At 46.9% G+C, this 16,735-nt stretch overlaps 1 protein-coding gene across 1 annotated transcript in view; it reads left to right on the forward strand.

Moving 5' to 3' along the window:
- Positions 1 to 16,735, forward strand: part of dnah3 (dynein axonemal heavy chain 3) — a 336,640-nt gene that overhangs the window by 164,921 nt on the left and 154,984 nt on the right. The window contains exons 28-30 of the mRNA XM_086000753.1: positions 7,411 to 7,519; positions 10,646 to 10,759; positions 16,077 to 16,253. Coding sequence (XP_085856879.1) covers positions 7,411 to 7,519; positions 10,646 to 10,759; positions 16,077 to 16,253 — 400 coding nt within the window. The remainder of the gene's footprint in view (positions 1 to 7,410; positions 7,520 to 10,645; positions 10,760 to 16,076; positions 16,254 to 16,735) is intronic.

The following is a 16,735-nucleotide window of genomic DNA, read 5'->3' on the forward strand; positions in this document are numbered from 1 at the left end:
CACGTTTGGGGCGCTACAGCATGGCGTTCGCTAACTTTTGCGCCCGGCGCAACTTAGCGCCACCTTCGCCGATATTCAGTTGCATCGCCCCAAGAGGTTGCTGCTATGCTAAAGCAGGCGATGCACGACTATCATCCGGCGATCCGGGGCGCAAACACCGAAGGCGGGCGCAGCGCAGGTGCGGCGAGGTGCTCATTGAGGGCAGACAGTCAGGCGCCGGTCAGTACTTAAAGGGTGGGGGTGGAATTGCTTGGCTGCCACGCCCTGCACACTGCAGCCCTGAGGCAAGGCCTGAACACTGCTTCTGGAACAGCTCCACGCCCAGGAGAATGGAGAGGGCCAGGGAGAGAGCGCAGCGCTTCGGCGAGGGTGACCTGAGGCTGCTGGTTGGCGCAGTGGACTGCAGGCGCCATATCCTCTTCCCTGAGGGTGGCAGGAGGCCGCTGCCTGCCGAATATCGGAAAGCATGGAGGGATGTGGCAAACAGGGTCACGTCCAACAGCGTGGTTGGCAGGACACCAACCCAGTGCCGGAAAAAATTCAACGACCTCACTCGGGTTGTCAGGGTGAGTACCCTTTCCAGTATCCTCCTCGTCCCTGCATGTGCACCTCACTTTATGGCCAAACAGGTCTGAAAGCCCCAATGGCCAGCCCTCATCCAGCAGCTATGGGACTGTCATGAAAAGCACTTGTGCAATCAGGACTTTAGACACTGTCAGGGCTATTCGACCATGGGAGGCAGTGCGGGTAAGATCAGGGCTTGACACTGTCAGGGCTAATCGAACATGGGAGGCAGTGCGGGCAAGATCAGGGCTTGACACTGTACTTAGAGGCGGTCCTTTCTCTTGCAGGCCAAGCTGGCGCATAACAGAAGACAGCAGCGACAGACCGGGGGAGGCCGTCCTGACCTGAAACAGCTGAGCGACCTTGAGCAGCGAGTGGAGCGGATCATGGCAGGCCGGCTGAGTGGCCCCGTCGCCACTGGAGATGCTGACCCTGTTCTGGGCATCAATGGTAAGGTCATCACCTTTTTGACCTCTCCCTTTCCACTTGCGCCTCACACCAGCAACCTTTGCCACTATCGAACCAATGCAGTGCACAGCAGCACTCATGCCTCCCTCGCTGCCGCCCTGTCCTCACTCTAAAGCAACTCTTGTGCCTCCCTGCTTTCAGATGGTGACTCGCCAGGTGAGGAGGCGGCCCCTCAAGCTGGCACTGTGTCCGAGTCAGACATAGAGGAGGAGGAAGAGGAAGCCAGCCCATCAGGGACACCCTCAGCCAAGGCAGCCCATGGCCATGATGGTGACACGTCTTCCCTGGAGGGGAGCAGGGGGGAAGGGTCGGAGGATAGTGAAGCTCCGGGGACCAGCGGGCTGCAGCAATGCAGGAGGGGTGGGGAAGCTCGGCGGCCTTCTCCCTGGAGGGTGAGTGCGGCCTCCAGTCCTGCTACGGTGAGCGCAGAGGAGGTGCGGCTCCTAGCGGAAATGGGCGCCCAGGCTGAGCGCAGGCACACTGAGCTCATGGCTGCAGTGGCAAGGATGCCTGACTCCATAGAGTCACTGGCAAGGAGTGTGCAGGAATTCGGGGCAGCATAGGCCAGGAGTCTGCAACAATTCAGTGCAGCACAGGCCAGGAGTCTGCAGGACATCGCGGCAGCACAGGCTAGGAGTCAGCAGGACTTCGCTGCTTCACAGGCGGCTCCTAGCCAAGTGCTCAGTCGTGCCGTGCATTCACTGGCTGCTGTCGTGCAGACACAGACCAGGGCCACACGGGCACTAACTGCTGCCACACTCGCTGGATCGGCCAGGCATCGCCTGGGCACTCGCTGTGCCGCAGCAGCCCAGCAGTCTGTGCCTCAGCAGATTGCTGCGCATGCTGCAGTGCTGGCCCGTGCGCGTGCCAATGTATCAGCCGACCAGGGAGTGCCTGTGATCTGTCAGGTTGGCAGCATTCCTGCAGCCAACACTGTCTCTCCTCCATTACAGCTGCCACCAGCTGTTGGACAGACTGCTGCCGCCCAAGCAGAGTTGGAGCAGTCAGCAGCCGGCCCCTCCAGTCCCAGAGCTGGTCCAGGCCGACCCCCAAGGGCATCTGCCATCTCATCATCTGACCCTCAGCAGCCTTCCCCCAGCCTTGCTGCAGCCACTGGGGTCCCATTGAGGAGGAGCTGCAGGGTGGGTAGGGGCCAGTCACGGAAGCGAAACGGATCACCCTCGCAGGGGAAAAAGTAGAAGGTGTGGCCAAATGTTTTGTTTTACTTATAAAAGCCGAGACTGGTGTATTTGTTTCATATATAAAGGCCGAGACTGGTGTATTTGTTTCATATTTAAAGGCCGAGACTGGTATATTTGTTTCACATATAAAGGCCGAGACTGGTGTATTTTTTTCATATTTAAAGGCCGAGACTGGTATATTTGTTTTACTTGTAAAGGCCGAGACTGATATATTTGTTTCACTTGTAAAGGCCGAGACTGGTGTATTTGTGTTTTTGGGGGGGGGGGGGGGGGTTTCTCTCCATTAGTTTGTCATGTGGGAAGGGCACAGAGGTATCACAGTAAAAAAAATTCTTAAATCGCACTGTCCATGCTTTCTTTTGGAAGTCCTGGTTGCCCTGCTCGGCTGAGGGCTTGTGGAGCGGCTACATTCATCTTCTGCCATTGGCACAAGCCATTCCCTGAGAGGGGGCCTAGAACCGACTTGCAATAAGCCGCCGACGGGCGGCCCTTGCACTTTCTGCCTCCCTCCTGTGCTGGTCCTCCTCCTCCTCCTCCTCCTCCTCTGGTGGTCCTCCAATGTCTGCTGGCAGTGGCTGAGCCCTGCGGATAGCCAGGTTGTGCAGCATGCAGCACACGACAACAAAATGGGAGACTCGCTCAGGCGAGTACTGTAGGGCTCCCTCGGAACGATCCAGACAGCGGAACCGTTGCTTCAGCACGCCGATTGTTTGCTCAATGATGTTCCTGGTTGCTTGATGGCTGTCATTGTATCCCTCTTCAGCAGGGGTGCTGGGCGCACGGAGCGGGGTCATCAGCCAGGTGCACAAAGGATAGCCTTTGTCCCTGAGAAGCCATCCTCGTGGGTGAGGCTGGGCCTCGCACATGTCTGCCACAGAAGTCTGGCGCAGGATGAAGGCATCGTGGCTGCTGCCTGGAAAGTGGGCATTGACAGCTAGGATGAGCTGCCTGTGGTCACACACCAACTGCACATTGAGCGAATGGTAGCCCTTTCGGTTGCGGTAATCCTCGGCATTCTCTAGAGGTGCCCGCAAAGCCACATGCGTGCAGTCAATGGCGCCCTGCACCATGGGGAAGCCCGCTAATGCTGCAAAGCCCATTGCACACTCTTGCTGCTTGTCAACGGTCATGGGGAAGGAGATGAACTGATGTCTCCTTCTGAAAAGGGCATTGGTCACCTGGCAGATGCAGCAATGTACCGCAAACTGGGAGATGTTGGAAATGTCCCCAGTAGCGGATTGGAAGGAGCCGGTGGCATAGAAGTTGAGAGCCACCGTCACCTTCACTGCCACCGACAGAGACGTCCTGCTCTTCAGCTGTGGCTGCAGATCTCCGTGAAGCAGGTGGCAGATCTCAGTGACCACCGCCCTTCTGAATCGCAGCCTCTGAACACACTGCTCCTCAGACATGTTCAGATATGAGAACTGCTGGCGGTATACCCTGGGTGGGTAAGGCCTCCTTTGCCGACGCCTGTTGCCCCTTCTCCGTCTGGCCATGACTGGCACTCTCTGATGGCGTCTCTGAGCCCTTTGAATGCAATGGAGAAGCCCAACGTTTCCACCCATTGCAGCCCCCATTATATGTTTCCAATCAATGCTATGACACTGAAGTTAAAGACAAGTGCAAAGCTGTGGCCTGAAGCCACAAGTACCTGTGCGAGTGTTGCGCCAAACCAGAAAGCTCTCTACCTTTGTCTCTCTCCAAAGATCCGTCTCTCACAAAGAAGGAGTGGTGCAAAATGGCTGCCATTTATACTGCAGGAGGAGTCCCCTTTAACTAGCGCCCCCCCGCGCCCCGCAGCGACTGGGAACCGTTCCCCTCTACCAGTCGCTAGGGGCGCCAGGCGCACAATAGGCCGGCGCCACTGAATTTCCGGTTCGGGGCACACAAAGGGCATTGCACCATGAAATGACGCCAGGATCTGCGCGCGCAGCTGAGCGCGCGTAAAGGTTTTGCGCCGCCGCTAAATCTTAACTGAAGTTTAAGTTCCTCGGAGTCCACATCACGGAAGACCTCTCCTGGTCCCTCAATACCTCCTCTCTGGTGAAGAAGGCCCAGCAGCGCCTATATTTCCTAAGGAGGCTGAAGGGATGTAACCTGTCACCCCTGATCCTCTCTAACTTTTACCGCTGCACTATAGAGAGCATCCTGACAAACTGTATCACAGTATGGTATGGCAGCTGTAGCTACTATGACCGGAAAGCCCTGCAGCGGGTAGTCAAAACTGCCCAACGCATTACCGGCACCCGGCTACCGACCATAGAGCACATATACCAGAAATGCTGTCTACGGAGGTCATGGTCCATCATCAAAGACCCTACCCACCCCAGCCACAGTCTGTTCGGCCTCCTGCCATCTGGGAGACGCTATAGATGCATTCGCACCCGTACGACCAGATTTAGGAACAGCTTCTTTCCCAGGGCTGTCATCCTACTGAACTCCACAAATAAACTCTAAAGCCTGCACATCTGCCAATGCACTTTATTATGGTTATGTTTATGTTAATATACTACAAGCCAAATGTATGTTGAATGTTTAAATGTCTTAATCCAAATGTACACTCTCGGGAGCCGCAAGCCTACATTTCGTTGTACTGCACTTGTGCACTAACAATGACAATAAAAGTTGATTTGATTTGAAGTTCGCGAGAGGCACAGATCGCGCTGCACCCGGGCGCTAGCCGCTTAGCACCCCACTTCTCCTCCTCCTAAGGCGCTAGCGGCTGGCGCAAACAACTGAATTTCTAGGCCTTAGTTTCATAAATGTGTAGATCGGATTCAATTAAATGCCTATTTTTTGTGTGGCTATAATTGGAAACAAAACAGGTGTTAGGATGTTTTCTTTGAACGTAGTCCTCAACACTGATCTTTCACCTGAAAATTTGGATCAATTTCAGTTCAGGCAGGGAATGCAGGTCTCCTCCTTTTCTGACCTGATAACAGGTGGGAATTGAAGTAAGTTGGGAAGTCTCAGTTCAGCTCCCAGTGAGCACCAAATTCCTGGTACAAAGCTGTCAGTATTTGGCAATATCTCAGCAATAGTTGCAAGTGTTCTTAAGGCTAAGGGCAAAGCAGGTTGACAGAACAACATGAATTCTGTTTTTCAGTGCATGTGTACCCAGAGGTACATAGAAACATAGAAGATAGGAGCAGGAGTAGGCCATTCGGCCCTTCGAGCCTGCTCCGCCATTCAATGAGATCATGGCTGATCATCCAAATTCAGTACCCTGTCCCTGCTTTCTCCCTTGATCCCTTTAGCCTTAAGAAATATATCCAACTCTTTCTTGAATATATTTAATGAACTGGCCTCCACCGCCCTCTGTGGCAGAGAATTCCACAGGTTCACCACTCTCTGGGTGAAGAAATTCCCCCTCATTTCAGTCCTAAATGGCTTACCCCTTATCCTTAGACTATGACCCCTCATTCTGGACTCCCTGGCCATCAGAAACATCCTTCCTGCATCTAGTCTGTCCAGGCCTGACAGAATTTTATAGATTTCGATGAGATTCCCTTTCAATAATGTTCCTTTTTATACTACAGGGTTGCTTCTGATGGCAACAGTTCCTCTGCTTTTAAGATCTGAGGCAGCAAAAGCCTCCTAGAATAGGATTTTCCCTCACTGTCTCCAGCCAAAATGCAGCTGGTGGCAAATATAAACAGTGCACACCATCAGAATGTAGGTGCAGCCTGCCATTTGGAACTTGACTATAGGTGGCATAATCTTTTGCAAGTGAAGTTGATTCAAAGTAACAAACGCAGTGTAAACAGAGCAGATTCAGCGTCAATGGGAACTAATCCAATTATTAGATAATATAAAAGGGTATAAATATATTGGGCCAGTAATTCCGGTCCCAACGCGCGAGTACGGACGGGGTACTCACGCGTGGGCCCGTTGGAAGTGCCGGATTTCAGCATGCACAGCGCATGCGCGGGAAACCGGCATTTCCTGTCCTCTGAACCAAGGGGTTCAGAGGACGAACGCGTGTGCGCAGGAGTCTGCGCGTGCGCGCTGAAATTCCTTTTTTTCCACAGGTTTGCGCGTGTGTAAGGGCCTCTCCTTTTTACGAATGTAAGAAGGAGAGGTAAAGACTTCATTCTTTAAGGTAAGTGATCTATTACTTAAAATTATAACATTTTTTCCACAGCTTTATTGTTTTTAAGGACTTTACAGTAAGGTAAATGTAGTTTTAGACCCGATTTTTTTTTTTTTTTTTCAAAAATTTGATTAATTGTTTAAAATAGATTTTTAAAGTTATTTATAGTTTATTTAATTATTGGGATGTTTTTAAAAATTTTATTTAAAGTTAAACTAGTCTTTTGGGCGTCCGTACTTTTCATGAGTTTGACAGTTCTTACTATCAAACTCATGAATGAAGTTTCCCCTCCCCTGACTGGCCGCACAGTGCTCACCTGATCCCAGCCGGCAACTCGCACTAACTACGCCGCTGGATCAGGCAAGCACATCGCGCCGACATCTGAACCGGGCCAGTGACAGGAATTCCAAGCAGGCCCAGGCTTCAGATGTCGGCGCGCCGGGTGAGTGCACATCGGGGGCTTGCACGCGCGGCAAGCCCCCGAACCTAATTTCTGGGCCAATAGAGCATTTTTTTCTGTAACTGGCTTAACAACCTCTTTTTAAACCCATGCAAATTGAGGCATACTAAGTGTAAATCTCATTTAAAAAAACAATTACAATAAATATTAAGTGTAGGTAATTTAGAGAATCCATGAGATTAACAACACCAACAACTTACATTTATATAGCGCATTTAACGTAGCAAAACGTCCCAAGTCGCTTAACTAGAGCGATGGCAATAAAAACACTTCTGACACCGAGCCACAGAAGGAGATATCAGGACAGATGACCAAAAGTTTGGTCAAAGAAGTAGGTTTTAAGGAACATCTTAAAGGAGGAGAGAGAATTAAAGAGGCAGAGAGTTTTAGGGAGGGAATTCCAGAGCTTAGGGCCAAGGCAGTTGAAAGCATGGCCCCCAGTGATGAAGTGATTCAAATCGGGGATGTGTAAGAGGCCAGAATTGGAGGAGTGCAGAGATATCGAAGGCTTGTAGGGCTGGAGGAGGTTATAGAGATAGGTTACTAAGTTACTAATTATTGCATATTAAGTTATCTTTAGTCACCTGATTAAGCTTACTGTGCTTTCCTTATGATGCACCTAGGACATTGATGGGGGCCTTAAAATTAAATCTTGGTGGTGCCCCAGAAGGACCTGCAGGAACTGGCAAAACAGAAACTACAAAAGATTTAGCAAAAGCTGTAGCCAAACAGGTAACTATTAATAAGGGATGCTGCATATGTGCTTGCTGCTTTATGTTTTTATATTAACCCCATTTTTTTATTTACAGGAAACTTTGTGCTATCCGGCACCGACGGGACCGAGCTGTTGCCATTCCCTCAAAACTACCGGACACACCAGCGTTAATGTTGAAGCATACGGAGCTTTTCATCTCCGTATCTGACAACAAACACTGTTGCTTAGCAACAGCTTCTAAACAGTCGGCCCGTACCTTGGAAGCGTCTCTGTAGCTTAGCAACAGCTTCAGAGAGACTTTCCAGAGCCTGACTGTTGGAAAAAAAAGCCACGAGAAGGAAAAAAATGCCACGAGAAGAAAAAAAAACTAACAAAACGGCTCCTGATTTTTGCCGGTGGCTCGAGCTTGCCGGACACTTAGCCTCCGGATAACACAAAGTTTCCTGTATATGTATTGATGTAAGCCAGAAGCGGACCAAGTGATATACAAGGTCGACGCTTAGTTGGGTACAGATTACAGACTTTGAGTGATGGTTCAAAACGATCCTTTAATTTTCGCAGGCCTGGGGAGAACCTTCCGAGACCCTTCTCAGATTCGACTCCCCCGATACCTTGGTTATGTTTTACATTTATACACACAAATTGCATCCCGCCCTCAGGATGGGTGCAAAGCTATCAACGTCTGAAAGACAAATATAAAGCATGACATTAATCACATTTCTGTTATCAGTTGGTTCCAGGACCTTCTGTGACTGCGGCCTTGGCTTAGTCAACAACCGCCCTTTGTCTCTGGCCCGATGATTTGTTCAGTAACATGTTTTCTTAAGATGACAGTTCCTGTTCTCGTAACAAGCTCAAGTTACTTCTTTTGTACAAGCAGGTAGATTGTGACTAGTTCCAATCAACCCTGTCTAGACAGCCATTTTAGTTTTGTACATTACAAACTTCCTTTAACCTTGTCTTTCATGTCTTGTTTCTCAACTTTTTGATAGTGGTTAAACATATATATATATATACAACCTTTTATACAAGCAAGTCCTCTTAATCGCAACTACGGAGCGGGCGTCCAACATTTTGATCAATTTACTACCTCCTGTTAACGTAATACACATGAACAAAACCTTAAACACAAATTTTAGTTACTTCATGTATCAATGTCCTCTCCTATTTCTATTTGTTTACGCATTACCCCTCCCCATCTCCGTTTTCCATTTTTATTGATGTCACTGTCCTTCCATTTTTACATTTCAGATCCTTATAGCTGCAGGCAGTCAATATGCTTCATCTTTCAGCTAGGAGAATATGACCATTCAGGCTGTGGTTTCTCCACTCCCAGCATTAATGTTGTTTCATGATCAGTTAATAGCAGATGTCTTCTGCTGAGACAGGTCTGGTGGTCCTGTCAGTTTTTCCATCTGCTACTTGTTCTCCTCCCCATCCCTTGGATGGAGCACTTCAATACCACAAAGAACTGGCAAATCTCACTTAAAGACCCCAGGATGCTTACGTAACTGAATTTTAAAGGAATGGTTTTCTTAATTGCTATTGTTGTGGAAGAACTGCTCATATTGCGAATCTGCCAAATAAAATATAGAATTTTTAGAAAACTGATTTTCAGCAGTTGTGCTGCTGCTCAAAGATGGATATTTTTAGCATGGCAGGTGTAAGCGGGCAGCAATCCGTGTAGGATGCGTTAGTTTCAGTGTCATGTCGGTCAGTTCTTCTGGAGGAAGATGAGAGCCAGAAGGAGTAGCACTAACAAAACAAATTATAAAAGCGCCCTTGAAGGGATAAGGATATAATATTCCATTTTAAAATAAAAAAACAAACCTTTGAATGGAAACTTAAGGCAGTTCCACTTCCAGCACATGACCAATTAGATCATGTGTAGTAGTCTTGTGATGTGGCCTCTCATTTCAAAATTAAAAGAGAAGAGAAAGATCTTTGTTTACTAGGGTAAATGTTCATCTTCACCACCTGGATGGTAATCTGGTAGAGTGGAAAGAATAAAAATCATGCAGGTTCTACAACAGGCAGGCGATTTGCTCTGGCAGTGATTATTATTAGTATAGTGCAGGCTAATGAGAATTAAATTGGAATGGCTCAGAATTTGCTGGAGCGGGGCAGCACGGTGGCATAGTGGTTAGCACTGTTGCCTCACAGCACCAGGGACCCAGGTTCGAATCCGGCCTCGGGTGACTGTCTGTGTGGAGTTTGCACATTCTCCCCGTGTTTGCGTGGGTTTTCTCCGGGTGCTCCGGTTTCCTCCCACAGTCCAAAGATGTGCGGGTTAGGTTGATTGGCCATGATAAAAATTGACCCTTAGTGTTAGGGGGGATTAAATACGTGGGGTTACGGGGATAGGGCTTGGGTGGGATGGCTGTCGGTGTAGGGACCGGGTGCCAGGGTTTGGATGATCAGCCATGATCTCGTTGAATGGCGGAGCAGGCTCGAAGGGCCGAATGGCCTACTCCTGCTCCTATCTTCTATGTTTCTATGTTTCTATCTCATGGCATGCCCCATGAGTTGGATTTTTTTCCTCATTCTTCAGCTCTAAAATTATTTGTGCTGCAAATTGCTGGAAGTACGAGGTCAACGACAGGACAAACAGTCTATCTCCTTAACCATAGGAAAGTAAGAAAAAAAAATGCATAAACATAACATTTTTAAAAAACCTCTAGGAACAATTTTGTTCCTGCTGGAGTGAGACTCCTTTCGGGAGTTCCCTTTCGGGGCCTCTGAGGTTGAGTGGAATTACAGGAACATAAATCTCGTCGTTAAATACCAGTCCTAACTTCCTGTGGCGAATTTAAATTGTTTTAACCGCACAAATGCAACAATTCCTTGAAACTCATGGGGGAGATTGATGGCAAACAAGTTAATGGCGTGGCGCAAATCGTCCAGCGATTTGTGGCGATTCGCCACTCATGCTGTGTCTCTTCCTCGCCACAAGTTGCTGTTTCTTTTGCACACTTATAATGGAATGTGCAATTAACTCGCCGTTATTTTCCCAGCAAATTCTGGTCCACTAAATTACCATAAATATGCCATCTGTAATGATCTCAATCACAAAGCTGTCTTATGTTAGATGTTGCTGTTGGGTTTGATGTTCTACTTCACTCACGTTTTCTCTGTCTTTACAGTGTGTAGTTTTCAACTGCTCTGATGGTCTGGATTATAAAGCCATGGGGAAATTCTTCAAGGGTCTTGCCCAAGCTGGGGCCTGGGCCTGCTTTGATGAGTTCAACAGAATAGAGGTAATTAAACTGACTAAGAAAGATCAGGACCATATAGTCACAACTGTTTAATTTGGATAACTTTTCTTGTTTATTGTGATTCAGACAGTGGAATTCTAAAGGAATTGGAACTTGCATAGGGTGGAGCTTGAGGTCTCCAGTTTTACCTGAAGGATGGCACTTGTGACAATGCAGCAATCTCTCGGAACTTTGCTTAAGCTTCTGCACTCAATTCTTGCATTGGGGTTTGAACCTATAACCTTCTGAGCTAAGCTCTTTTACATATTAGTTTCCCCTACTCTTTTGTTCCCCTTTTCAAAAAAAGTCCAGTATTCTCCCCTTCTCTCTCCATTCACAGATAGGTGCTGGTGCACATTTCCATGAGTGTCAGCCACTCTCCAGCACCTTGGCCAAGTGAGCTAATACAGTGAGTAGGTTATTCCACCATAGACGATTAGGGTAAAATAAAAAGCAGCAATTGAGCATGTCCTCACCCAACATTTGTACACAAACCCTTTCCAGTGGAGATCACTAGGTGGCAATCAGGAGCAGGAACCCTGGATTGTGGGTTTTTTCCCCTCTCACTAACTCAGGTGTGATGAGGACAAATTTAGTGCTCCTACTACTATCTGGCTAAGATCATTTAACTCAGCACAGACCAGGGATTAAACCTGCATTCTCCCTGCAACACTGATTACTTCTACTGGTTCCAGTCCAGGCAATATAATGGGCTTGATATATGGAACACAATCTCAAAAACTGGTGACACAAAAGTAAGACTGTAAGAGACTTCAAAACGACAGGTTAGTGGATTAGGCAGACAGGTGGCAATATAATGTGAATAAGTGTAAGCTAGTACATTTTAGGAGGAAAAACAAGGAATGGATGTATACGCTTAACAGAAAGATATTGAAGGGTGCGGATGAGCAGAGATACCTAAGGTTCAAACACATAATTCCCTGAAAGTGCTATTGGCCTTCTCTATCGCTTTATCTGTGTGTGTATATATGGGTAGATAAAGCCATAAAAAAGCCAATAGCATTTTGGGTTTCTAAATCAGGACAGAGAGCACAAGGGTAACAATAATAAATTAATACAAAACACTGATTAGGCCATACTTGGATTACTGTGTGTAGTTTTGGGTGCTTTGTTATGGAAAAGATTTTAAAGGCATAGAGGGCATACAACATAGATTCACCAGGATGATGCCAGGGATGGGAAATAATAGTTATAAGGAAATACTTGAGATACCAGGACTATATCCACTGGAGATGAGAGGAGATTTAACAGAGGTTTTTAAAATTATGAAAGATTTTGATAGAGGGAATAGGAAAAGATTATTTCCTCTGGTTGAGAAGTCAGTGATGAGGGGTCATCAATTTAATATTATAACAGAGTGTGGAAAGAGGTTAGAAGAAATGTCTTTACCTAAAGGGTTGTAGGAGCACTGAATGCTTTGCCACAGGGAGTGGTTGAGACAGGGACCATTGTGTCTTTTAAGAGAATTATTGGATAAATATTTGAGGCAGAGGAAGATACAGGCTATGGAGCAAGCATGGGTTGGAGGGGGGCTGCAGGTATTTGAATTAGTTTTGGATTGCTCTAACAAAGAGCAGGACAGATATGATGGGCCAAATGGCCTCCTTATGTGCTGTATGATTCTATGACAGATTCGGAGCCAAGAGGAGGGATATAGTGCTCCCTGGTGTCACCAGTAGCAAGAGCCTGGAACTAACTGCATACAGACCCAAAGCAATTTTAAAGTATTCCAGCATCACACAACATCACATTAATAAGTAAATCCTATTAAAAGTATTACTGGGCAGATGTCACCAGATGTAACATGGATGTGGACACAATTAACATTGAAAAGCCTACAGGAAATGTTTACAGGTCACAGGATTTTGACTGATTTTAATAGGTGTAGATAGATGTCAGCGAGGAGCCCACTTTTGAAAGGCCAAATAAAATAAAATCAATTAAAATAAAATAAAATAAAACATCAGTGATGAGAAAAGATCAGCATCTACTACCCTAATTCTTCCCTCACAGCATCTAATTCTACTTTGAGCAACCCCAATATTTTTGCCTCTACTATCCTGTGACTGTTCTGCCAGATTTGGGGTGGCTGCTGAGAACACAGACAAGTTTAAGTCCCACATGCCATCTAATTAAGCCAGGTTGTTTCAGTTTTATTCCATGAAACAATCCAGTTCCAGAGGCTGGTTATAATAAAGGATACGTTATGCAATGGAGACACCAGCAGAATGTTGTTAGAATGTCTCCATCTTCTAATGACATGACTAGAAAATTTATTTTTCCTATCTTAACAATGAAAAAAATAATGATGGCTTAAATGTAGTAATTATGGACCAATGGAGTTGCCAGTTGTTGATCCAACAATAAGCAAACAAAGTTTTGGAATTGCGCTATTAAAGAAACATTGGGCTGGATTTTGCAGTGGGGGGGTCAGCGGCGTGATCGGTGGCGGGTTGGGTGGGAAAGTGTTTCCCCAGCGGGACCCCACTGTGAACCCGCCGCCATGCGCCTTTACCAAATGTTGGGTCAGTCAGCGCTGAACAGACCCGACCCGCAGCAGCGGGGGAGGCAGTTAAAATCATTAGTGGCTTGTTTACAGCCACTTATCAATGTTTTTTTCCCAGTTTTTTGGATTTGACAGGTCGCCCACTGGTTTCCCGCTGAGCCTAGACCTCGCCTGTGAAGCTGAGGTGGGAGGTCAGTGGCCATTGAATCAGCTGATGAGTTGACAGCTTCAAATGTCAAGTCAAAGCTCCCAGCTGATTGAGATATGTTCCCTTAACCACTAGTTTCTCTAAACTGCATTTTCACGACAGATTCAGGATGCTGCAAGTCTCTATCCAGTCTGACCTCATTACCTCTCCCACGATTGACAGATCGCTTCTGTCATCTCTACTTCACCTGCCATCTATTCCATCAGCATGGATGCCCTTGAAACTCTCTCACCTTGGTCCTCAGAATCCCACCACGATCAGCCCCAACACCAGCATTGCCAGGCACACCAGCAACACCAACCTTCTTCACAATCAACTGATGCTGCACAGGACACGGCATCAGCACCCGACCACATTGCTGCCTGGGATGCCAGGGATGGCCTCACTATGGCCAGATTTACTTCACTTGACACTGTACATCCTGGCTGCCACATGATGTGCCAGGTTGGCACCACCCCACACCAACACCACAAAGCATCCCTACAATGCCCAAGCCATTCCTTTCACACTCATGACCATTGCGGGGATACCGTTATGTCTCACCATTCACTGCAACTCACTAAGCCACTTCCAAAGGTGCACACAGACCTGTCCAAGAATGCAAAGTGTTGAAAATAAAGGTTTCAATGTTTGACACCACATTAACAGAAACTTTACATGAGCATTGCATAAAATACCCAAGTGCCTACCCTTGTGTGTTGTTAGTTGGTATGATTGCACTAGGATGAGGGTGAGTGTGAGGGATGGCTAGTGAGATGTGGATGTGATAATATAGATAGAGAGGGATGGGTGGAGGTGCAAGGTAAGTTGGTGTGAGTAATGATGTGCAGGAGTAGGGTAGGGAAGGCAGAGTGATGGGGATGTGATGAGAGGCACAGCAGGATGAGGTTGAGTGTGGCTTTGTACTAATGTTTCCTGATCTACTGAGATCATTGAAATGTTTGCGGCACTGAAGCCTGGTCCTCCTGACCACACCCCTGCTTGTGCCCTCCTCTGCAATGTGCAACCAGGCTGTGTTGATCTCCTAGGGAGGTCTCTTCTGCCCATGGGAAGGGAAGAGGACCTCCCTGTGTACTGTGGCTCCCTCCATAAGCATATGGAGGGAGTCATGGGAGAGTCTGGATGCAGCCCTGCACCTTTGTGCAGTGCTTGTCAGTGTTTGCAGCACCTCACTGCTGTAGAACACTGACAGCACGAATGTCAAAAAAAAGTTGGCCATAGTCCCTTTAAGGAAACTGGCTGATGACGCGTCATCAAATGACGTCACCAGACTCGCTTCCTCTAATTGGCCGGCAAACGTGCTGGGTGGACTTAACAAGCCTAATCAGGGGAAATTCATTTCAGAGGCTGGGATGGAGGCAGCAGCGGGGTCGGGACCCGCCACCGATGTTGCCCGCTGAGGTTCGTAAAATCGCAGCCATTGTCTTTGTGAATAAATGTTTGAAAATCTTTATTTTCTGGCAAAGGAAAAGAGCCAGAAAGCCATTTGTTGCTACACTACAATCTTGTCGTGTGAAAATGGGTGTGCTTCGATTTTATTTATAGGAGCGTGTTCTGTGTTTGCAAATCAGCAGAGAAGGGTTTTGCAAAACAACTTTTCTTGAATGTGGTGCAGCTTTAAACAGTAGACTTTCATGTGTGGTCTGGGATTGTTGAAAATATTTTTTATATTTCCACATTAAGGCCCCAATCTGAATGGGGGGGGCGGCAGATGGGTACCATGCGCATGAGCCCTGAAGCGGGTGGCGAAACTGGGGAGTCCAGGGATGTGGAGGCACATCCGATCTTAACAGCCGGGCCTCATTACCATAAATATTCTAGTTGACTCGCTGGAACTCTGCCAGATCAACTATCTGGCCGGTGGAAGGGAGCAGGAAATCAGCGGTAGGAGGCCACAGCTGGGGACCCAGGTGACTGGTGAGTGGGGCTCTGGATGTGATCGGGGGGAGCCCAGAGCAAGGGATGTTCAAGGCTTCTTCTCCTGGCCCACAAGGTAACCTCAAATTAAATTTAATTACTTACCTGCCTGGGCCTCTTCTGGCCCGCGATCCTGACACGGAGCCTATCACTGCTCCCCCATTCAGGCCTCTGACTAAACTCTGTCCTCACGATGACGCCATGGCACCCAATCTGCATATTTAAAGAGTACCTGCTTCCTTCCTGTGAGTGTTCCCCCTGCTGCTCAAAAGAGCAGGTTAGCATCGGGATATGGTGGGAAGGCAGTGGGATCAAAGTGGGCATGTGACCTGACCTCATTTTAACTGCCTGTATAGTATGGTATCATACTGCACTGATATATCTATCATTTTATAGATTTAGCGCACCAGTTATTCTCTCCCCTCTTGGGTTTCAAATTACATGCCTGTTCTTCAGGAATGTTTAAGGTGACTTTTGATGGCAGTTTGGTGTCTTCTTGAACATTTCCTAATTATTCAAAACTGCATCAGCCTGTTATAAAAGACAAAATCATTCATTTATTATCACTTATGGTACACATGATGGAGGACAGAAATGACAAAAGTAGTGCAGAGTTTTAAAATCTCAGTGATAACAGTACAGTATTGGATTGTTATTTTGATCCTTAGGTTGAAGTGCTTTCTGTAGTTGCACAACAGATTCTCAGTATTCAACAAGCAATTATACGCAATCTTAAGACATTTTACTTTGAGGGGACAGAACTTTCTCTCAACCCAACATGTTCGGTCTTTATTACTATGAATCCTGGGTATGCAGGTCGTGCTGAGCTTCCAGATAACCTTAAGGTAAAGCTCAATTTTTCTTTAATGATTTTATGATGTAATATAGTATTGGACAAATGTTGGTATTTAAAATAAGTTTGAAAATGGTAGCATATAATATATATTAAAACAAATTGAATAATGAGATTTAAAAGGCACTTATAAATGTTACACTATACAGGTTGATTTTCTAACTATATTTGTCACAAAAACATGTTCCTAACTGAGGGCTGAAATATTTCTTTGTGGTGTGCTTTTTTTAAGTATGTGCCCCATATTTTTAGGTTATTTTCCTTCTCCCTTCCTCCCTAAAAGAAGTTTTTTTCCTTAATATATATTAGCTATGAGCAAAAGCAAAGGTTTAATACTAAGAACCTTTGTTGAGATCTCTTTAGCTCTTTTTGGAATTAGATTTTGCAATTAACTAAATAAACTCCATATCCAGGTTATTTTTGAACTTGGTGCACAAAGGATACCACAGCCCTTGCGGGGGAAGAGGGGGGAGC

The sequence above is a fragment of the Somniosus microcephalus genome, chromosome 11, assembly GCF_052327205.1.
Source record: "Somniosus microcephalus isolate GS21.2 chromosome 11, FLI_Smic_1.0, whole genome shotgun sequence".
Taxonomy (NCBI): Eukaryota; Metazoa; Chordata; class Chondrichthyes; order Squaliformes; family Somniosidae; genus Somniosus; species Somniosus microcephalus.